Source organism: Annulohypoxylon maeteangense, assembly GCF_022496945.1.
Source record: "Annulohypoxylon maeteangense strain CBS 123835 unplaced genomic scaffold GGS22scaffold_6, whole genome shotgun sequence".
In the NCBI taxonomy this organism is placed as follows: Eukaryota; Fungi; Ascomycota; class Sordariomycetes; order Xylariales; family Hypoxylaceae; genus Annulohypoxylon; species Annulohypoxylon maeteangense.
Window position 1 is genome coordinate 204865 of NW_025953253.1, and position 22240 is coordinate 227104.

Here is a 22240-nt window from a genome sequence, read left to right on the forward strand (position 1 = left end):
AGATGAAAACACACTACCAGCACTCTGGATTGATTCCCGATATGGTCAACTCCAAAATGGTCGAACGGCCTTCATTTCATTGGAACGGAGGCAAAAGGTGATTTATGACCCCTGCTCGCCCCCCCTCAAGGCTCATGCATGGGAGTGTGCCCGCATTGCTGCAACGAAAGAACCGTCCCCCTCAAAGACCAGTGAGACCTTGCACTGTGCGAGTCCCTTTTGCGATGAGAGTGGGGATTCTGCCAGGTGGCAAAGGCGAACAGGTACGATACAAACCGTAGGTGTGTGCTATTCTTGAGCGCTTCTGATGGATTTATTGACACCGCCGAAGTGTTCCAAAAAGCGCACGCATTCCATCCGGCATTAGCGAACATGTCAGTTCGAATCCTTCGGCAACTCACAAGGACCAGGTCCTGAATGATTTATGTATTTTATCTATAAAAACATTTACCTAGTATTTGCTTAAATAATCCAGGTATTTTCAGAAAACTAAAGAAAACGAATGGCTCGTCAAGGCTTAGTGTACTTAGGCCGTCCTCTCACCGAATTCCCTAGTTCGTATAAATAATGGTTTTGTAATAATATTGAGGCTAATTATTGATTCTTCATTGCACACCTAGCCCCCCAACGTAGAAATACACGTGCTGAGACTACTTGCGCAGCTTGTGGTGCTGCTTTTCCGCCCCGTAAGCACTAGGAGCTTGCCAATGCTGCTGTCGAGTTCCTGTCAGGTTGTCAGGCAGTTCAGGGTCCGTCGATGGGTCAGCGGGCTCCAGCTTGCTGACTCTCTTCGCCACCTTTTTTTTGTTTCGATATCAAAAAGTCCTTACTGTACCGTATGTGAATGCATCAACGGATAGTAATGAGAACCTTGAAAGCTACCGTGCTCTCTCGTCCAGTTACTTATCTGTATGTATGGTAATCATTAACATACTATCGGCTGGTTTGCTGCGCCGCTGACGCAGATGACGAACCAACTAGCTAGCTCATCATGGTCATGGAATTCTTGGGGGTCGACGGAATTACGCCGGCATAAACGAGGGATACATCCATTGAAGACTTCCCCTCCAGCCTTCCAGGGGTATGATGGATATTGGGATGACCTGCACATGGCGTGTCTAGCGTCAATGGAACGTCTGCAGGCTATGGTGATGCTAGGTGATGCAGTGCAACATGTATTGAGTAGGGTCCTTGTGTAGTGCCTGTCTGCCGCCTGTGTGAGTAACAAGCTTGGAACAATCTATACGCGAGCGCATTCGCACTGTCGAGAACCGGCGTATTGGATTTTGCAAATCTCGAAGACGTTCTGTGACCTGTGCCATACATATTCTACATACATATTCTACATACAGCGTACATTATCTACCACCACATCCGGGAATTGATATGCCTATAGCAGACGACCTTTAAAAGCTTATTTTCACTTGTAACCTACCTTCCAAATCCCGAGAGCGTGACTTGGAGGCTGAATTTCGGTATTCATGTAGACATTGCTTACTAGAGAAAATACTGGCCATTGACCGTGCTAATAAGTCACTTAGCGATCGCCGATTACTAGCCTCAATATGCAGCAATAATATGTGTCTCGTAAGGACAGCCAAACTACAATACACTGCCGAGATAAATCTCAGGTTATGGTAGCCACAGTCTCAATGGTGAAGATACCTATAGTCTATGCGAATAAGCAAATCTACAACAACTGGCAACCTATCATACTTAACAGTGTACAATAAATATGACTCCTCGGTGGCTAAATTACGTAGGCGCATGTTATTATGATTGTAAAACTTACCGGTATTAGAACAACTACCGCGAATTCAAAACACTTGTAGACTGTTGTGAGGACCTTGCGGCTCAAGTTCTTCAATGGCTGCTAAGCCTAAAGTAGAGTCCCCAGATCGAACAGGCTCGATTCGGAAAGGGAGATTGATGAGGCTATCAACTACATGCGTTCAATTACGACATTGTCATTAGTGTAATCTTTAAACTGGTGAATTCCAAACTGTTACTTGTAGCATAATACTACGCCACCTGGACTTGAGAATATATAAATTAAATGTGTATATTTACGAAGTATATCATCACTTAATTCTAGTCACCGTATCATACACTACCTACTAGGTAAATACCCCTGATGCTTGTGCTACCTTGCTAGTAATAGGAGGGTAAGCTTGAAGATTCTCACCTAGGGCGACTAGTTTGTATACATTTCCCACACCGTCGTCTACGACTTATCATAGTATTGCCATCATGTCTTCAGGTCATACCCTTAGCTTTACATACTTCAACCCAATTCACCTTGGCAGGTTCGTATTACCTTTAAACTGTATTTTAGGAGTAGTCGTCATACGTTTTAGTAACACATTTCCTAAAAGTCTTATTTTACGAACTTGGCTGTTAAGTATATATACCCCGCAACCTCATCCTTTTAGCTTGAACATCACCATCGTGGACATAATCCATACCTAGTAATACCTACTAGGCAGGTAGGTAAGTACTCCGGTGATTGCTGTGCAAATAGTGAACTAGAATTGTTACACATGATTGCTGTAACGTGTCGATGGTATACATACCTAGGTAGTTTGAACGCGATCTCTGATCTCTTCATTTCTGTATTACCAGACTCTTGCCCTTGCGTTTCGCCTCGGATGAACTACCATATCTTGTAACACACAATAACCTCCAAATCGGCAGGACAAGCAAACAATGTATGCCTTCAACCGTTCGCATTTTCGGACAAGTATATGTGTTTAATATCGAAGATGTGAGTAGGTATGCAACGATGTCTTCTCAGCATACCACTCCCAACAGTCTGACAGTGCCACCACTAGGTATTTGCTGCTTACACACAACATCATAAACACGTGTTCAACCGGACTGGATATCTCGATAGATACTGCTCTTTGGCGGTTAATTAACAGTCGTGATATACAGTGTTCAATATAGGTTCTACCAATACAAACTGACTATATAGTAGAAGTTTTTGAGATTGATGAATAGGGTCCATTTTGATATTAACATCTCGGGTTTTCTGGTAGTATCGCCGACAGCTGACAGCATCTTAGCGAGATGACGGAATGGACCATTAATGCTATTATCTTATGTTGAAGTTAACTTATTTTAGCTCCTACTAGGCACACTAGAATGAAGTCTAAAGACTTGAGATTGTTCGATATACTGATGATAATCTCGTGTAAAACATTACTTATTAGACTGGGCATTGTAGTTCCTAGTTCCAAGTTCACTTACACAATTTCATAAAGCCGATCAGCGTCAACGCTTCCTAGAACTCCGGCTTGTTGTGAAAATGAAAAAAGAAATGGGGACATTTCTCAAGGTCGAATAAGACAACGCGCACAGTGCCGAATACGGCAAGTACCTAATTTGGTCTTGTGGACCCTGGGTGGTTTTAGCAGATGGCAGGTGGCAGATAGCCTTGATGTGGGGCAGTTGCCAGGATAGCCGTGCACAGGTGCATTTACTAAAGATCACTAATAACGCCGCACGGAGCATTTCGGTACGTACAATCGCCCTAACTCCAGCAGACTCCAGTCCTCCAGCACTAAGCAGTGGACCCAAACGTTTTGCGGAAATTTCTGCACCGTTATTTTAGAAGCAGCTACTGCATGCGTTCCCCCCTTCGGTAAGCCATGTCACCAGCCTGACAATTTCATTGGTCGAACGCTACATCCTTTACCTCAGTATTTTATTCTCTCCCAAGTTCGCAAAAAGCCTGGTCTCCACCTTCTTATCCAATACTTACATGTATTTAGGTATCTAACTCGACCGCCTTCAATCTGATTGTTCAGTACCTAGTACCAGGTTCCGTCGTACCAGAAGACTCGAATACCAAGCACCGAAGCACCTTTCACGCGCTCATCATTACGTACTTCCAATACCTGCCTACTCGATTCGTATCCCGAGAAGCACTCGAAGCGTGCATGCAAAGTCAAGCAATCAATCAGTCGCGCGGCACTGCGTTTCTTCGTCCTAAGGCGTATCAAACGCCCTAATACTTACTACTACCTCAGTCCACCGAGGGTCGTTGTTACTTCGTCAAAAGTGGTATTACTACGAGAGCTAGCTCTGCACTAGAGCACAGAGGCAGCTTAGCTCGCCCGCTAACAAGGTACGTGATTGGAGAGATTGGGAAACCGCCTCCACGATTAGATAGAGCTAGTAGGGGATGTATTAGGCTTGGGGCTGGGGGTGTGCGAGCAGGGGAAGGTGGGAGAGGGGAGTACCAACTAGATTCCTGGCTCGCATACTCGTCTAATCGCCTCCAGGGCTTGTTGTTGCTACCAAGCACTGCTTGCACCTGCTGCTGGGCTCATCAGAAGGGGAAAAAAAGAGTGGGAAGTCATGACCCGCCACTTAGTTTGGCCCACTCCGCTTGCTTAATGCCTGCCAGACCAGCAGACCAGCGCCTGCTTCTCTCGAGTCTGTGCCTCTTTAAACCTAGCACGCAGCTGGCTCAAGCGCGTCCAGGTCTGCCAGGTGCCTGCTATTTTGCTAGTCCATGTCTGTCTATTCCCTGCGTCCACGCCCCCGCAGCTCCTGCCTTTTTTTCTTTTTAAACTGGCGCGGCCATGACCACGCAAAAGCCCGTGTGCTACCACCTCGCTATCCTCTTTTCAACCATCCCGCATTCGCCTTTCCTGATCTATCAATCAAACCGAGTTTGATACTGACGACGTTTTGATCTTTTCTTCTCACAGGGGAAGTCTAACTCCAAAAGCGTACTGTTTGACAACCGCCGAGACTCCCTTTTGAGAATATCCCCTTGACTTTATTTGCACATCCGAAGCAAAAAAAGCACCGACCATCTCAAAGAGTGCAGTGCAAGTGTCAAGTTCGTCAATCATTTTTTATTATTATTCTGGTATTATTTTTTTTTTTTTCGAGGTTCGCGCCAATTGAGTTTTATTATTATTATTATTCTTGTACTATTTTTTATCTGATTTTCCCTATTTTGTTTTTGGCAATTGACTGACATTTCCACCTACCCTTTTCAGGACAAACATAACACAACCAAGAGAGTTGATTGACCGAACCTATCTGACGAATCCCAAGCTACAAGCTAACTTACAACCTACCACCACCACCTTACCACACTCAACCGTCTACTACCTACCACCCGACCGGTGCACCGAGAGACACTCAGTACTCAGTACCCTCAATACTTACCTACCTAGCCTACCTACCACCTATCTACCTACTCACTCACTACCCATCCATTATCTCCACTATCCTTCTAAATCTTAAAACAAACCAGACAATTTTTTATTTTTAATTTTCTTATTTTCCCTTTTCTCTCATTTTTTCGAGAGTAAGACGAAAATTAATAATAATAATTTCCACTACTGGAAACTGAAATTCCTCGGCCTGAACCTCCCACTTTATTCCGGCCAGTGTCCGCGCACCAAAGAGAAGCGCACCAGACTCGATACAGCAGGCGCCCCAACCAGGTTTCTGCGACAGAATTTACAGCCTACTACAGCCTACTACAACCCAGAGCCTCTCCGCTCAACGCCAGATCAAGTATAGGTCGTCGGCACCACGACCAAAACAGTATCTCCACCATTTTTGCCTTTTTTGTTCGTGATACAATCGTCGTACCTCGACAAAAATGGCCGACATCACAGACCAACACGAACAGACCTCGCCAACCGAACTCGATGAATCACACGTCGGCAATGGCAACCAAGGTCCCGCAGAGAGTCGAGGCATCAAGCGTCAGCGCGCTAGCATTGCCGACGACGATGATGATGACGACGAGAAGGGAGGTCGCGAACGTCGCAAGATTGAGATCAAGTTTATTAGTGATAAGTCGCGTCGCCACATCACATTCTCCAAGCGCAAGGCCGGTATTATGAAGAAGGTACGTCTGACGCTTCTCAACCTCGCTCCAAATAACAATCTAAATCGACCACCACCTAAAGATTTACCTTTACTTTTTCTATCCATCGCGTTATACGCGTTACTTGTTTTGATTTTGAGTTTCCCACGATATCAAATCGGTACTAACGTCTAAATCTTTCCAGGCCTACGAATTGTCTGTTCTGACCGGCACGCAAGTTCTACTGCTAGTCGTCTCGGAGACCGGTTTAGTGTACACATTCACCACTCCTAAGCTCCAACCCTTAGTCACCAAGGCAGAGGGCAAGAACTTAATCCAGGTTCGTATTTCGCGAAAACACCTTTCGACGCGACTTTCGATCATGAACTAACTGATGCGTGCCTAGGCCTGCCTGAACGCGCCCGAACCTACTCAGGGCAACGAGAACGGTGTGGACGATTCCAACCAAGTCGAGTCACCCGAAGAACCGACCAATTCCCACCTGCCTCCTCAAACGAGCCGGCCGGGAATGCCTTCGCACATGCCTCCTAACTACGTACCCAACGTCCCAATGGACCCGCAACAAGCTATGGCGTATCAAAGCTATATGCAACACCAACAGCGCGGTCAATTCGGTCTGCCACCTCAGTCTGGCATGCCGCAACACACCTCACACCAATCCTGATCGTCGTCTTTTCGGCGATGAAATTGCCTTGCGCCTGATACCCCGAATTTAATGCATTCATGAGGTTCTCTTTTCATTCGAGGCATTCCGCACACAATTATAATTGCAAGGCCTCGGCTTCGGTGGTCCGGCGTTGTTGGGTCATCGTGACTTATTTTTTCTTTGCTCTGCACAATACGACTTTGATCCCATCCTCTTTTTTTCAGTCTTTCCAATTAAAATACCTATCGCTTGTTAAAATGGTGATAAGGCGATGTGATCATCGCGCCCGATTTGCCATCTATTAATTCTCGTTTTCATCGTTTCATCCTAAAGAACGAATAGAGGCTGGTTACGAACTCGACGTCTCACCTCGCCGATTCCCCGCCGACTTTTTAAATCTTCCAAGGTGGTTGAACACGACGAGTAAGGAATTATCGCACAACATCTCAACGCCTTTAGAAACATACCTCGAACCCCTTTCGACGATGGTCTATCTGCCTAGATATCTAGTCTAATATACCTCCGACATCAACGTACTTGAGTTTCCTAAACTCATGCTCGTCCTCGCCTATCGAAACGCCTATGCATACGGAATTGAAGGGGGGGCATTAATCATTTTCGATGGTATCTGCATCGTCGCGATCTTGACGAAAGGATGAAGATGCAATATATAGCTCCATTACAACCAAGACTGGTTCTCTAACCAGATCGATCGTTCTTTAGTTTGACAAGGAAACGGTGGCAATGATTTACGAATCATGGCTGATGAATACATGAATGAAACCGACGGATTGAAATCGATTACGTGACGTGGTCGATCGATTCTTGGGACGGATGAGATTCCATTAGGTCTTAGCCGACATTTCAACTTCATTCTATTATCCAAACGAAAAGTCCTTGGCGACCAAAGATTTTTGCGGGTAGGATGACAACAATTCTCAACAAAGTTCAGTTCATGGATCCTTGAGGGTTTATGTCATCTTGCGTATCGACCTTGAACTCGCATCCGCACGGTCTTGGGCACGTGCCTTTCGACTTCCAGTCCGATCATATCATTCATCTGAAGTCATTCTCTCTGGGCACTGGGCTACGATGAGGGGTGGTGGGTGGATGGAATGGTGAGACGCTCTACAACGTCTAGAGACGCATTTGTATGATAGGAATTACCCCGAAGGAATCATCTAACCCGTAGATTCCAAAGATCTTAGCATCTAGCAATTAACTCTTTCAAACTGCTTCATGCTACGATCTGCTTACTTTTTTCCATAGCTGCAGATATCCCCCCAAGTTTTACTCGTAAATTACCTCCGACCTCTGTGCTTTTCCGGGATTGAATAGTTCATGGTTTCGTGCAGATCGCGTTTATAGATCTTCATGACTAACTTACCTCGGATGGATATTTTTAGAATGTAGGATCCTTGAGGATTCGTACCTTAATATACGCGTCTTGGAATTACAGGTGTTACTGCCGGGAATACCATGAGACGACACACCGTATACATTCAGATCGCGACTTAGTCTGGTCTTGTCTCATATAGCTTTTGCGAGAGGACGCGTGATAACCTCAGGTTGTAGGTTGTAGTAGTAACTCGGCTGTTCTACGTTTGCGCGGGAGATACGTAGGTGAAGGTGTAGTTACTGGGTGGTTTATGCGGCTGTTGCTGATATTACGTTGCTTCGCGTTATACTCACTCACCTACCCGCCCATCTCTCACTTCCCGACGTACTACTAGGTAGATTCGCAACTGTGCCTACTTCTATTATATAGGCTATTTTTTCAGTTGATAGAGCCGTGCATTTACGTAGCAAAGTTAAAGTTTGAAGCTTGTAGCTTGCAGGGAAAAGGGGGGGTTCGTGCTCATTGGCTGAGAGCTATCCCGCGACGATAGATCGGGAAAGAGGCCGTTGGAGCTTGTGTAACTTCGCTGATAGGCTCATGCTTCTTGTGCTTGATTAGGTTAGGGGATGTCGGTTTAGTGTTTTTAATGTTAGGTTTAGGTTCTTCGGTAGGTACTAGGTAGGTTGATGGGTTCTAAGGTTGGTATTGGTCAGAGAAGGGGAAAAGCAAACTTCTAGATAGATAGGTTGGTATGGAGAAATTTGTGCTGCGGCGTATGTGGTGGCTGCTCCTTGGCTTCTGGGCGGTTCTTCACCGACAGGGGTGTTTGTGAGCGGCTTGGGCTCTGGGCTCGTGTCTTGGCTGAGGTTTGGTTGTTTGCGGGTTGTGGATTTTGTGATGGTTGGATTTGGAAGCCGAGGACAGCATGATACGATAGTTTCTGTGTTTCTGCGGGTTTGTTGTTGGTTGTGGGTGGAGGCTGGTTGTTCGGTTGGTGATAACTCATGAGTACATCGCGATGATCGGAGTAGAAGTCCGGATGGCTTGCATGAGGCGTATATTGCTATTTTACATTTTACAAGTGGCGGTTTCTGCGTGCAGGATCTTATACATGCGTGCAGGAACTATAGTTTCTAGATAAATGACGGGAGAAGCTTCATTTTATCGGAAGGGTCAGATAGGACAACTTCATATTTTGGGGCTTCTCCCTTTCCACCAGTTGTCTTCGTCTGTTTATTCACTTGTGAAGAACCCTGCTCTTTTGAAGTTAGGTACATTACGTATGATGTATCACCAGAAAAAGTTCTGCTCTGTATAGTTGTCGTAGGGGTTAGGAATAAGAACTTGCTTATATATTGGAGAAATCGCCGTGATGATAATAAATTGCCTACCTATTAACGCTCAATCCAAGTTGAACAAGTTATTTTACATACCTAGGTATATTTCACGAAGTCCTTGGAGCAGAGGTTTTAGACTCGGTCGGGTGTACAAGAGCTACTCCAAATGGTGGCGTTGTCGTATATCAATGCCCCTGAAATCTCCCAGCTACCACAAGACAACTCGTAGAAACTTAAGAACCGAACTCTCTTAAGTCTTCACTCTAATAATTAAGATAGGAGGGAGTTTTCACCAAGGTGTTTCGCAATTCATCGCCAACATGATTCAATCACTTAAAGATTCCACTTGGATGTCATCTTGTAGGTGGGCTTGCAACGATGTACTCAAGACCGTGCTACCCAACGAAACCAGGCTATGCGGCATGCAATAATGTAAAAACCTAGAATGCCATAAATGGCATGTAGCCTGAGAGAAGTCATTATACTCTGAGCCACATGCGAGCTCCAGAAAGAGGGGCGCGGGTATTCTAGTCTTGTCTTGCTATTTAGCAAAGAATACTCCTGTAAATAGGGGATCTGATTAATAAGGGCTTAAGCCATCCTCCAGTACTGGAGGAGTCTCTCTGGATGTCATATATTGCTTCATCACAAATTTCAACTCCGTCATTGGCTTAGAGACATACGACTATTATACTATTAGTCTTTGTGTATCGCGTCTTTTGTAATCCTATATGACCAAGTGATGTCGGGTTTTAATATCTTGTAGTCATACAACGGGGAAGTATGCTTTCGTATATATTTAGGGGTATGTATACCACACCTAGGTGAAATGTTGGAAGCTCCATACTATTAGGAATGATTAACGGGAGATACTGATAGGGTAGTATGAAGTCAACCCAACGCACGTGAGGAGATCTCGACCGAGTCTCGGACCCGGAACTTTGGAAGAAGGGACTGGGGTCCCGAAACGGGTCAAGCTGAACAGCAATGGACAGATGCGGAGGGAACGTGGGGGCACGGCAGGGGGCTGTCTTCCCGATTCGACGAGCGGGTTTGAGGGGGTTTCTGCATCTGGCATTGGTGGTAGGTAGTATTGGTACATAATCGTAGATATTATACCTAGGTACATACCTTCTACAGTGGACCTCGATCTCTTCAACTGGCTCGTTGAATATATCACTGTGGATTCTTTATCAAGTCAGCGAAAATTTCCCTACATTATCTCGTCTGTTTAACAAATGCCAGTGGGCTTGCGTGCCCTCCTAAACGCCTTGCTCTGAATTGCAATGATGACTGATATAAGGGGTGCCCCTCCCTTCCGTTTACAGGCTGATATCAACAGCCTAGAACAACCGAATGCATACCGTCCTTAAAACTCGCAAACCGCGACTCATGCTGGTGCCGTCGTTTCGTGCGTGGGAAATTAATGTAAGTCGTCTTGGCAACTCGAAAATCCGGCAATCGTTCCTCCTTTCCATGAGATCATGCGTTTTAATGCTCGGCGCTGTAGAATCGGCCGACGAGTAGGCTACCCACGAATGTGCCCGCGAGTACGGCTAGGAAGTAGCCGACGTTCATTGTCATGACTGCCAACATCCTGTGCCTTGGTCAGAAACTATTAAATTGACAAGGTACTAGTGTTAGATGATATCAACTTACAGTAGGTAGCTGACACCGGCGATGCAGGTGTCTAGGACTGCTCGCACAGGGTCAACTGACATGCGCCAGGGACGGAGATGGGTAGTCTTCTTCTGAACTACGATAACCTCTTCTTCTACACCATTCTCGGTGAGGGTCATCTTCTTGCCGAGACTGTCGGTAGACACCTGTTCCGCAACTGGGATTTTTCCCTGTACAACAACATATCTTCGCTTCATCTCGGTATCTAGCCATCGCTCTTCCGTAATTGCCTTGCCTGCAAGCAGTAGTCGAAATACAACACCGAGGATGATCAAGAAGATGATGGTTCCAGCATAGGCGCCCGTGGTGTTTGGTTCCCAGGAATCAGAGTAGAGAGGTGTGTTCATGCTGTTCCGAAAGACCATGTGCATGCCAGTCGAATGCGGCATATCCATACCATCCATATTGCCCATGTCTCCCATATCCATATTGTGGTGTGTTGCGGCCATTATTATGGTGTCTCGATTCTATTTACGTATTCGTAAATATTAGGCAAATTAATAGCGACGAGAAATGTGCTGTAAAATCGTTGCTGTGCGACGTTAAGTGAAAGCGGGTGTTAGGTGGTGGGTTGAAAATTGACGAAGGGATAAGGGGAAGAAGCGTTGGTAGTGGTGGTTATATGTTGAACGGAGGGAGGTACGTGATTATTCGTGCAACGGTTTGTTGACCACGATGGACGTACAATCACAAAATTGTACGAGTGATTAATTTTGTGATATGTCAAATCGAACTTGAAAAGACGAGATTCCTCGATTTACTTTGGTGTTCAGTTCAAGGTCATGAATCGTCAAAAGCCGTGCAAGTTATTCGTAAAGACCGTCGTGCAAAGGAGTGAGAGATGAGACCTGTATTCTGATGGTGACCTTCGATTGATGGGTAGGTATCACCTTGTACCGATGAACGATTTGACACCAAACAAATAGGAAATTCTAGGTCCACTTCCAACTTGAACGAAGTGAGGGAGGAAGAAAGTAAAAATCGGTAGAAATTCGACGTGGGATCGAGTTGCTTTTCTTTGTCGAGGGGGTTCCAACAGCAGGTACCACAAGCTACGCCGTAAAGTTTCTTCAGGGCAGTCTCACTAGGTATTACAGTGGTTACAGAGGTACCTAATTTACGGCCTTAAAAAAGAGCCATGGAACGGTGGCTACGATCTACTTGGTACAGTGATAGCCTCCACTATCAAACCTTGGTAGGTACGATGAACAAAGATGCCCCCAAAAATACATGCAGTAACGATTGTTCAAATATTTACAACAATGCACCCTCCCTTTCAATATTGTATGCTTCTTGTCATTTCCCCGGCTACCCATATCTGTGCCAAGCCGGATTAGTACATGTGAGCCTGATCTGCGCATTTTTATTGGCTTAAGCAAGGGACCTATGCATATGCCGTCTGCATAGCCTGCAAGGTACATCTGAACTTGTACCGTCGCATCTCATCTACAACCACGACCTAATACATATCTAGCCCTACCAATCACCTTGTATGTACGCCCGTCGCCTTGTCCGTTAGGCGGCGTCAGATCAAGCCCAATAAATACCGAGACCATCGAGCGTTTGGGGATCCAATCATATCCATGTGCTCTCATGCTATCCTGAGGCTTAAATCCGATTCTGAGAGGTAACCCGGAGGGAACCTACAGCTGCTTCAGGCGCAGACAAGCTTTTCGACCGTTACATGAGGCATTGCGATGCTTTTTCTGTAATAGGTAACAACGGAATATCCTCTTCTTGATACTGACGTCGAGAATACTAGTCTCACACGTGGTTATCGTCTTTGCCCCTTAACAAGTCTGATAACGTTCCCTCATACCGTCACATTTCCCATCAACACACCAAGGTAGATGGTTAACGGTAGTATGCGGGCCGTCTCAAGGCAGGGTCAAGTGGCTAGTAATGTTCAGCTTATATCAATCATCTAGAGAAGCATTGTGTTTAGAATTGATGCCGTAGTTGGTAGGCCCCCTTGTATCCAGAAAACGAAGGTCTGAATTTGGCCAGAGATTTAGAGATACTGGTTTCAACAAGCACGTTTATCTGATATGTTTCAGGTCATTATGAGTATACCTAGGTATTGTTTAATTGGTTTAGCATCCTGGGACTCGTATCGGTAAGTCTACCTATGCAATGGCACTCTACCTACTCGTGTGGGGCGAGTGACTCGGACTGACCTAGGTGTTGCTGGATCGTTGACAAGGTATAGGAGGTACGTACCTGCATACGTCAAGACAATAACAATGCTTAAAATAACATTTTATCGAAAATCTGCGCCTTCATGGATTTGGGAAACCAAGAACTTCTAACTAAAAAAGAAAATTCGTCTATACCTAGGTATGATAGGTAAAATATCTTGCCACGCCCCGTAATTGTTTGTCCTAGCCTATCATTCACGACGTGAAGGACGGTCACAACCCTACCATTGGATTATTTAGGTAAGTAGGCCCTGTGAAGATCTTGTAGGTTAGGGGACTCTATGTTAGAAGACCCCTAACCGTGATTCATGGTTATAGGTGACTCCGGGTTTGCGGGACGACCCGATACCCCATGATTGTATAACGCGTAATGATGGACTATAAACGGCCATACAGTAGCGCCGAATGAATTACTCAAAACAGATTATGCTATAAATACTTTGACATGTCCTTATATGTCCTTGGAAGCCAAGTAATTTCGGAAAACGGTTGTAATTGGAAGTACCGAACCGGAAGATTCTCCAATCAACGTGATATACCATGCTTCTCGGGGATACTATTCGAATCGAACCCTGGCTCTTTATAGTTCTTACGTGAGGCCGTCCATCACACAAGGACATAGTGGTGAATTAATCTTTTATAGGTCTTTAATGTGATAAAAAGCTTTTCTCACTTAACAAACGTGGAAATAATCGATAGGTATCTACCTACATAAATTTTGTAATCAACTTGGCAGATACTCAGGGGTAAAGGGTGTAGTGTAGCTATTTGTTTGTCCCTTTCTGAAAGATATGTTCTTTAAGCGTACATAGGTAGAATTCATTCTTCATACCTCTAAATATTCTAACTTGGTTTTCAAAAGAAGGTTCTCATGAGATTAGACTATACGACGATTCTAATCAATACTTTTGGTTTGTTTTGCAAGGACTATGGCTATGTCGACAAGATTGTCGACTCTTGCGAAGATAAGAAGTGCATAGAGCCAATAGTCGAAGTGCTTGACGTAACATTTAGGTAGGTAAATACGGATAGGGGTTAGAGTGATCGTCTACATTGCCCTTAACATAATATCACTCTCTAAACTCTCTTGGGGACTTTGGGGCCAAACTACACCGCTGGAATCAAGTAGCCATCCTTCGGGAAACGCGGCATCATCATCGTCTTATCTTTCTCTTTTCGAGATAGGCAAGGCGGTCATTGCCTCTATGCAGTGCTACTTCTCCGTTGATCATATGAACTTGTTTACGACGTACTATTCGAGAAATAGGGCGCGGACTGGCAACGTAGCAAGAGCCGCAAGGTGCTTCCTTTGATAGCCATTTCTAAAGGGGTAGATGGGACAACCATGAGGTATGTTTTCAAGTATGAGGCCGATATAAAGGGGGTCATCATACTCTTTCCTGGTGGACGAGAAGATTAGAGATCACACAAATCATCTTGTACACTCTGCTATTGTTTCTCTAGGAGACTATTTCGTTGTCTAGTACTTTTAGCAGTCGTCGTTTCACAACCATGACTCCTACCCAAGGCCAGCAGATCAACGGCGGAAAGCCAAAACACCTATATTACTCCCTGGACCCAGAAGACCCACATATCCGACTCGTTACGATCCAGCCCGGCCTTTGGTCCGACGAGATCCATTGTATCATCGACGTCGTGCCATTCGACTTCCAACAGAAGTACGAGGCGCTCTCCTACGTGTGGGGAGACCGACAGAACAAGAAGTTCATCCAGCTCGACGGCCAAGCCTTCGAAGTCACCGATAACCTATGGCTAGCAATGCGACGCCTCCGACAGCCCTCGACCCCTCGCGTGCTATGGATCGATGCTCTGTGCATTAACCAAGACGACAATGTCGAGAAGTCCCACCAGGTCGGGATGATGGGCGATATATACAGGAGCTGTACCAACTGCGTCATCTGGCTAGGGGAAAGTACTGAAAAGCCCAAGGCAGACGTTCGATCCACAACCGCCGTCCGAGCTATCGAACTGCTAGGCCTGTTGTCTTCCGACAAGCACCTGCCAGACCTCCCGTGCTTCAAGGCAGTTAAGGGCCAGCGAACAGCTATTGTGAAGAAGTACGAAGCCCACTTCGAAGCCCTAGGACAGCTCCTCGATCTTCCTTGGTGGAGACGTATCTGGGTCATCCAAGAGTTGGTCCTGCCTAGCAAGGTCACCTTCCTCTATGCCTCCGAGCAACTGCCCTACCAGGCTCTCGTGGGAGCGGTAGGGATGCTCAACACACATGCTGCGACCTGTTGCAAGTCACACCGGATGACGCTAAGAGCGTTGGGCTTTGATCCTCTCGTAGTTATCCAGGAGCAAGTCGATCCGATCGTCTCCACGCGAGAGAAATGGGCAAACCACGAGTCGACGACCCTGTCCCAACTGCGAAGACAGTTCTACGCGTTCCAGGCGACGGAGAAGAGGGACTTGTTTTACGGACTCCTTGGTCTCGTCAACGATTGGGGTTCTGCCGGTCCGTTGATTCCTAACTATGGTAGCCCTCCACATGTCGCCATCACGGAGGCTGTCTTCAAGTGCATATCGGAGCAAGCGGGCATGGAATTTCTCCTTGGAGAGAGGTTGTTTCGTACTTCAGATCCGGAGAACACCCCAGACTTGCCTTCGTGGGTCCCCGATGCGTACTTCTGCTCGCTGCCGTCGCAGTGCGTGATAATTGAGCAGCGGAGACTCATCATGTCCTCATCTTTTGCTGCCTCAGGGCCGTACTGCCAAGACCCTTCGGAGTTGACTTTGGGAAAGGATGGGGTTCTCCTTGCGCAATCCCTCATGGTCGATAAGGTCGCCAGAGTTGGAACCGTGTGTGAAGTCCTTGATAAGTGGGAGAAGACGCCTGGTGTCTTCAAACAGTGGCTCGATATGGCTGGGCTCAGTCCTAAAGATTGGCCGGAGCAGCCTCCCGAAGAAGGCACGCTAAAGGATGTCTTTTGGAGAACCATCCTTAACAACTGCGCCGAAGACGATGTGCCAGGTCTCTCCTACCGAAAGCTTAGGACAGAGGACTACACCGAATTGCGAAAGCTGTGGTTCTGGTTTCGGATGATCGGGCCTCTCCTTAGCCTTGCATCGCACGACATACTTCAGTCTATGGCTTCGAAGACGGTATACCATATCGTCGTGTGCCTATGGCAACGTCGGCTGATCATCACGGAGGGTGGTATGGTTGGACTGGGACCCCGAGATGCGGATGTTGGTGACGAGATTCATGTTGTGTTGGGCTCACCATCGCCTTTCTTCTTGAGACCTATTAAAGAACCCACTAAGGTTGGGGATAGGCTAGAATCCCTTTCTTCTTACACTGTCATTGGAAACGGATATGTCCATGATATCATGTTTGGAAATGTAGTGGATGATGAGACTCTGGGGGATGCTAAAACTATCGCGATCTATTAGTTTCGAGATTGCCTAAATCCCATTTGCAAGAAAAGGGGATGAGAGTGTTGAACTATGGTTGACCTAAAAGATAGGATTTCATGGCTTGGATGTCGCAAGGACGTTTAGGTTAGTGGGACATTCTGGTTAGCAAATTCTCTTTTATCCTTTCCTATTCATGAGTTAGTCAACATGTCAAATTGAGGTTATGGAGTTGGCTGTGCCTTCGCTCCTGAGAGTCTACATATATAAGCTCGCGGTGGCCTTAAAGGTTCCAAGGTTCTCAATCTCCCTCAGTGCCAAGAGACTGGAGTTTGGTCGAATAGGGGTATAAATCTAGACCTATCAACTTTAGACCTGCGAGTTCGAATCACGCTAAAAACTTACTTAACTTAGAGAGATGTAACGCTATCACAGCTCCTTTTAGCATTTTTCACTTCCCACTCAAATTCTTCCAATGCCGCCGTTTCAGTAGGATAGAGGGATATGCCGGCCCAGGCATCAACAGCAGCGCAAGCTGATGCCAGAGCCCCGGCAAGAGCAAGTAGAAAACGAGCCCAGCCAGGTACACCAACTACCCAGACTCCCACTAGCGACCCTGCTAACACAATTCCCGCAACACCCAGTCTGGCCCTTCTCCACCAAGAGCGCTGTTGAAGTATCTTACTATTCTCTCCCAGAACATGGATAATCTCGTCAAGAAGCTCAATGGTATTTGGCTCGCCAGGCAACTCCCCCAATTCCAGAGCTCCTTGTAGCTCTTGAACATGAGTCTCACTGCCTGCGTCTTCCTTTAGCCCTGTGAAGGCCCTGTGATCAGCACCGCGGGGCTCATTCGATAGTTGACGACTTATCGGGACCCCCTTTCCTATCTTCTGAAACGCAAGAGTCGTCTCGACGCTGAAATGATCGCTTAACGAGCAGCCTAGCACTGGATGTCGATCGACCATACCCACTTTCGCGGATTTCACCGTCCACACGCCACGGCCCTGGTCGACTTTACTAGTACCCCCGGTGTCTTTCCCGCTTCCAAACCTATCTGTGTATGGACCAATCTCAATATCCTTGAGATATCGGGGAGTTACGTTCGCTAGCACGTAGTCTATACGCATAACCTGCTCTCGTCCGACCCCCGCCGGGAAACCCAATTCGCTAACCGGAGCTCCCGGTTGTCTCAGATACCGGGCCCGTTGGGCGCGAGTCCACATCCACGTGTTATACGGCGACCCATATGTAACTCCACTTTGGACATTGGTATCATCTTCCCGCGTATTACTACCTCCCTGACTGCCTTTTGGAGGTTTCTTGTGCCGAAGAGAATGCTGGAGCCAAGTATCGTGGATATCGGGGACGAAGTGCCTCAAAATGCGGTACGGAAGAGATGTTGGCTCGGCGTTAAGGTCGCCGAGGAGAACGACCAGAGCCCTATCGTGACGGCGTTGCGAGGCACCCCGTAGGAACTTGGACAGTTCCCAGGCTTGGCTTACTCGGTGACAGAGGTACTCGTGGCCGGGGTAGAAAGCATGCAGCTGCGAATAGGAGATCGTGTTAGGGAATTCAAGCAAGACGACTGGGACCGATATTACTTAATGATGGTGGTTTTGAGGTTGTCAAAATGCCTAGTAGCGGGTTAAAGGCTTACGTGCGTGTTGAAGACATCAATTATGTTGTCCGGCTCCTTGCCGTATCGGACTTTGGCGTAGGCAACGCCTTTACCCGCGTACCAGTCACCATGGAAGAGAGCTGTCGGAGAGCCATTCAGGGGGTATCGAGTTATCGAGATTTCTTCAATGGGCCATCGTGATAGAAGAGCCAGCCCTGTCCCGAGCGGTCCGGCGAAGTATTGCTTAGAGTATGGCAAGATGCTGCGTGTCTCTTGCTGGATATGCTCGAAATCTGTCTTGGAGATGCATTCTTGTAGGCCAACGATATGCGGCTGGGGGTTACTCTTAACAATACGTCGCCCGATTTCCTCGAGACGATCAGATCGATTTGGGCACACGTATGGGATGCCCCAGCAGTTCAAGGTGAGAACGTTGATTTCTTCGGGGAGGCAATCGACGCCAGCCATCTCGAAGCAGACAGGGAGAAATTTGCCTGCTCCATTATTTGGCGGCTGAATCGTAGGCGCTGGTATACAGGGGAAATGAGAGCTGAACCTGCCTGATCCCCGCCTACCCCATGTACCTAGTAGGAAAAACTTTGCGATTGGATTTGCCTAAACTGCTTTAGCAGGTCTCGTTATAGTCTTCTACATAGGTCAATTCAGTCCAAAATTCGAGTTACTTTTACTTCTCGAATCCGAATTGAGCATAGACAACTGGTAATCTACTTGAATCTACACAATTCGGCTTGATCTAGCCATCACTCTTGACTCTCCAGACTGTGGAAATAGGGGCATATGGTGTGGAGCCGAAAAACTTCACAAGAGGAGATCCACCCTGGTTAAATTTAAGGGACGTGTTCGACATAGTCAAATCCTCAAAAGTTCCCAACCTGATCAAGCGAATTCGGGTCAAACCATTCAACCTCTACGATGTCTATCGTGGAAGCCATCTTACTACCTAGGTACCCTAGTTGGCTTGAGGGAGAGCAGATGGCATCGTGCACTTTCTCAATTAGATGTGCCTCGATTATACCTGATACAGCGAGTGATTATAATGATCATCAATCTTCCGATCGGCCGAATTATTCTCGTTCTCGCACGAGAGACACCAAGACCAGCAACCAAATAGGCATCTGGTAAGGATGATATGATAATATGATGATATACGGCTCACTCTACTGTCTCGATGTCATGAAGCAATGCCGACCTTGCAAGGTCTACTACCAAGCATCTCGTATATACCTAGTATTGAACTGAAGGCTTCGGGAAGGAGTATCCGAGGTTAGATATCCGGAGGCTTCCGATATAGAGAAGTCTTCGTGATCGCGCGGTGCGAAAAGCAGCGGAGACGACCGCCCGCATGTTGGGGGCCAAAAACGGAAAGCCGTGGATATCACGAACCAGCTTACTAATTGATCTCTGAATAACTGCATTAGCCCCCTTTATCAGATTGTTGAGTGTAAGAAATAGAAAGGTGACAGATGTCTGGGTTCCGAAGAAGGAATGACACAATTAACATCAAACTCGAACTCGATATAATGTGATCATCACGGCGCTGATCTAGAAGCAGGCAGATAGCTAGAACATGCCTAAATAGGAAATGTGGTCGAATTTCCCAGCGGTGGAGTTTCCGCGGCTGCAGAGTGGAAGACAAGTGCGGTATAAGAACGAACTACTGCAGTGGAATCTGATTATATGCCGTATCGTGGACTCGGGGTCATACCGCATCAAAATCACGGGCCGCGTAAATGGCTAGCATCCACCATCACTGAATCTGTCACATACCTAGAGGCTCTTCTATGCAACTAGAAGGGTTAATCGACAGCAAGTATGACATGCCATCAAATCAATCCCCCACGGCGATACATCTCGGCCTCGCAAGTAACCCGCGCCGAACCATCTCGGCGAACGTTGAAGATGGCGTAGTTGCCAACCCTTCAAGCCGCTGTCGTGACACCAGCCGCCACATTGCCGAGCCTCCACCGTAAGTGTTTCGTGCGCGCTGAGAGTTGTGGTTCCTGGAAGAAATATCATCCTTCGGAAGTGATGCGCGAGTGCTCGCCACGATCTGCTTACCTTTACCGGTATCGTAGGACGACGCAGAGCCGCCCCTATGCGCGTTGAAGAATAGAACAGAGACATACATTACCTGCCTGCCTAGTCGCGCACCTTTAGGAACTCGATACTCCACACGCACAGCAGTGAAATCTCCAACTAGACGAGAGACATACCTAACGATATTGGAAGACCGCGTCACCACCTCCCCACGAGACCGACGATGTACGGGGGGACGGTAACATGAGATTAGTGCCTTAGGTAGGTACATCAGATGCCTAGCTCTTCACAAGCATCACGAGCATCTCACGCGCGCACCGATCGCACGCCCCCTACGCCGCCGCCGAAGTGAAAGCGTGAACCAAAAAAAAAAAAAAGATCCCTACAACTTACCGAGCTGCAAGCTCCCGTGCTCGGCGCCCTGCTCTCCACCACGCCCCCTACGCCGCCTCCAATCATTGCAGAACGCCCTAACGCAGAAAGGATCGACGAGCTTTCGGTACGCGCAGTACCCATCGTCGGCCTCGCGCCAAACCCACCCCCAAAGAAAAAACAACACTTCACGCGCACCAAAAAAAAGACCCAATCTTGTGTTTCCCAACTCTTCCTGTCATACTTACTTTTAGCTAGGTACATACAAGCCTCCCCAACCAGCGCCGACATAAGCCAAGCTAAGCCGCGCACCAGAAGCAGACATCATCTCAACAGAGGTCGGACAAGTAAGGCGCGTTTCCCACACCTGTCGTGCGCAGCGGATTGTCTCTCGGCGATTATTTTCCTCTGCTCCCCCCTCTGGTCTTTGTACTTGTGTTCGATGAACCGGTACCGGTATCATACCCGTAACCCGTGTACATACATAAGTACCTACATACTTATATAGGTACCTATCTTTGGTATACATAGGTACTAGGTAGGTAGGTGTATATGTCCTGCGCTGCGGGATCCCGCCTCCAAGGCGAGACACAAAACACAGAAACCTTTTTTTTCTCTTGCTGCTGCTGCTGCGGCTGTCAGGGATAGGGGGGTTGAGCGGACGGGACGTGTGACGACGGGTGTTGTGCGAACCGTCGGCGTTTCGCCCTAGGTTCGCCCGCGACGGGATTGTCTAGGAGGTAGGTACCTGCTAGGTAGGTTTGTAAGCAAGTAAATAGATAGCGATTGTCCTAGCCTACAACACATGTTAAGTCGAGTTAGGTTGGTTGTCTTGGTTTGCGGATGCGTGCATACATTCATTGCATCCATCTCATCTGATATGATATGATCTGATATGTACTCTACCTGACCCTAGGTATCCCCTTAAGTTGCGGGTTGCGAATACCCCGCGTTCCCGAGCCGTTTCGGCGCGACGGCTCGGTACATATGGATGTCCTTGTCGGTTACCAGTCTACCAAGCTTGGGTCTGACAGCAACGAAGCGCACCCGTCCGAGAGAGCCGAGGGGAGCCGGGATGGGGTCGCGCGACGAGAACGGGACACCCGAGTCTAATTTAACGACACCTCGAGCCCAGCGCTCTCTGGATCTGGTTGGCAGGAAACCGAGGCCCGGTTTCTCATCGCTGCGCTCGTCTCACTTGAAACCGTACTCTGCCCAGTGAGAAATTTCTCCGTACCTAGTCCCCGGAGAGAGCCTCCTCAGGGGCACAGCGGTTTTGATATATTGGTTTCTAGTTGATCGTCATGGATGTGTGAGTAAAAGGAAATCTGATGATGAACGGTATGAAATTGATGATGATGATACTAGGCAGCTAGGTAATGATGGTAGGTAGCAACAGATCTCATCGGTGACCGGGTTACTGCGAGACCTGCTTTGCGGTAATCCATGGATGCGATATAACGTCACCGCGATTCGCCGTTCTCGCGGACATGGCTCCCCGAATGGGAAACGCCGTGCCGGCAGACGGAAGCCACCCTCTTCTTTTAGGTAAGGCGGGACGATGCGTTCATCTCACGGACGTTGATCGAACTACCCCTTCTAGGAAGGTGAGGCGTTCCCCCGCGGCTACATAATACAACGTAACGGGGATTGTGCGAATGGAACTCCAGATTCCAAGATTTGCGATTTGAGATTTGAGATTTAGATTCAGCCCCTTTCTCTTTCCCCTCCCCTATTTTGACCCTGAAAGC

The 22240-nt window shown here is 47.3% G+C and overlaps 4 protein-coding genes across 4 annotated transcripts; 2 read left to right on the plus strand and 2 right to left on the minus strand.

Moving 5' to 3' along the window:
- The first annotated feature begins 5221 nt into the window (after nucleotides 1-5221).
- GGS22DRAFT_122115 (MADS box protein) lies at nucleotides 5222-6855 on the plus strand. Its single transcript, XM_047958257.1, has 3 exons — nucleotides 5222-5881; nucleotides 6045-6179; nucleotides 6246-6855. Exons 1-3 carry the CDS (start codon nucleotides 5630-5632, stop codon nucleotides 6522-6524), a joined length of 666 nt encoding a protein of 221 aa, XP_047819802.1. The 5' UTR covers nucleotides 5222-5629; the 3' UTR covers nucleotides 6525-6855.
- Nucleotides 6856-9985: 3130 nt separating this feature from the next.
- GGS22DRAFT_159482 (Ctr copper transporter) lies at nucleotides 9986-11968 on the minus strand. The gene is made up of 2 exons (XM_047960794.1): nucleotides 10842-11968; nucleotides 9986-10779 (listed from the first exon to the last, which is right to left on the minus strand). Exons 1-2 carry the CDS (start codon nucleotides 11309-11311, stop codon nucleotides 10674-10676), a joined length of 576 nt encoding a protein of 191 aa, XP_047819803.1. The 5' UTR covers nucleotides 11312-11968; the 3' UTR covers nucleotides 9986-10673.
- A 2349-nt stretch (nucleotides 11969-14317) lies between these two features.
- Nucleotides 14318-16663, plus strand: GGS22DRAFT_122153 (heterokaryon incompatibility protein-domain-containing protein). The gene has a single exon (XM_047958258.1). The coding sequence runs from the start codon at nucleotides 14573-14575 to the stop codon at nucleotides 16475-16477; it is 1905 nt and encodes a 634-aa protein (XP_047819804.1). The 5' UTR covers nucleotides 14318-14572; the 3' UTR covers nucleotides 16478-16663.
- Nucleotides 16612-18738, minus strand: GGS22DRAFT_122157 (Endonuclease/exonuclease/phosphatase). The gene is made up of 4 exons (XM_047958259.1): nucleotides 18099-18738; nucleotides 16844-17985; nucleotides 16681-16792; nucleotides 16612-16628 (listed from the first exon to the last, which is right to left on the minus strand). The coding sequence occupies exons 1-2, from the start codon at nucleotides 18525-18527 to the stop codon at nucleotides 16849-16851; spliced, it is 1566 nt and encodes a 521-aa protein (XP_047819805.1). The 5' UTR covers nucleotides 18528-18738; the 3' UTR covers nucleotides 16612-16628; nucleotides 16681-16792; nucleotides 16844-16848.
- Between the last annotated feature and the right edge of the window lie 3502 nt (nucleotides 18739-22240).

Excerpts from the sequence above, each read along its gene's own strand:
- GGS22DRAFT_159482 (XM_047960794.1), bottom strand. The coding sequence starts at position 11,311 with ATGGCCGCAACACACCACAATATGGATATGGGAGACATGGGCAATATG. Across the intron at positions 10,780-10,841 it reads GCCGGTGTCAGCTACCTACT|GATGTTGGCAGTCATGACAA; the intron begins GTAAGTTGATAT and ends ACCAAGGCACAG.
- GGS22DRAFT_122153 (XM_047958258.1), top strand. The coding sequence starts at position 14,573 with ATGACTCCTACCCAAGGCCAGCAGATCAACGGCGGAAAGCCAAAACAC.
- GGS22DRAFT_122115 (XM_047958257.1), top strand. The coding sequence starts at position 5,630 with ATGGCCGACATCACAGACCAACACGAACAGACCTCGCCAACCGAACTC. Across the intron at positions 5,882-6,044 it reads AGGCCGGTATTATGAAGAAG|GCCTACGAATTGTCTGTTCT; the intron begins GTACGTCTGACG and ends AAATCTTTCCAG. Across the intron at positions 6,180-6,245 it reads AGGGCAAGAACTTAATCCAG|GCCTGCCTGAACGCGCCCGA; the intron begins GTTCGTATTTCG and ends ATGCGTGCCTAG.
- GGS22DRAFT_122157 (XM_047958259.1), bottom strand. The coding sequence starts at position 18,527 with ATGGCTGGCGTCGATTGCCTCCCCGAAGAAATCAACGTTCTCACCTTG. Across the intron at positions 17,986-18,098 it reads TTGATGTCTTCAACACGCAC|CTGCATGCTTTCTACCCCGG; the intron begins GTAAGCCTTTAA and ends TCCTATTCGCAG.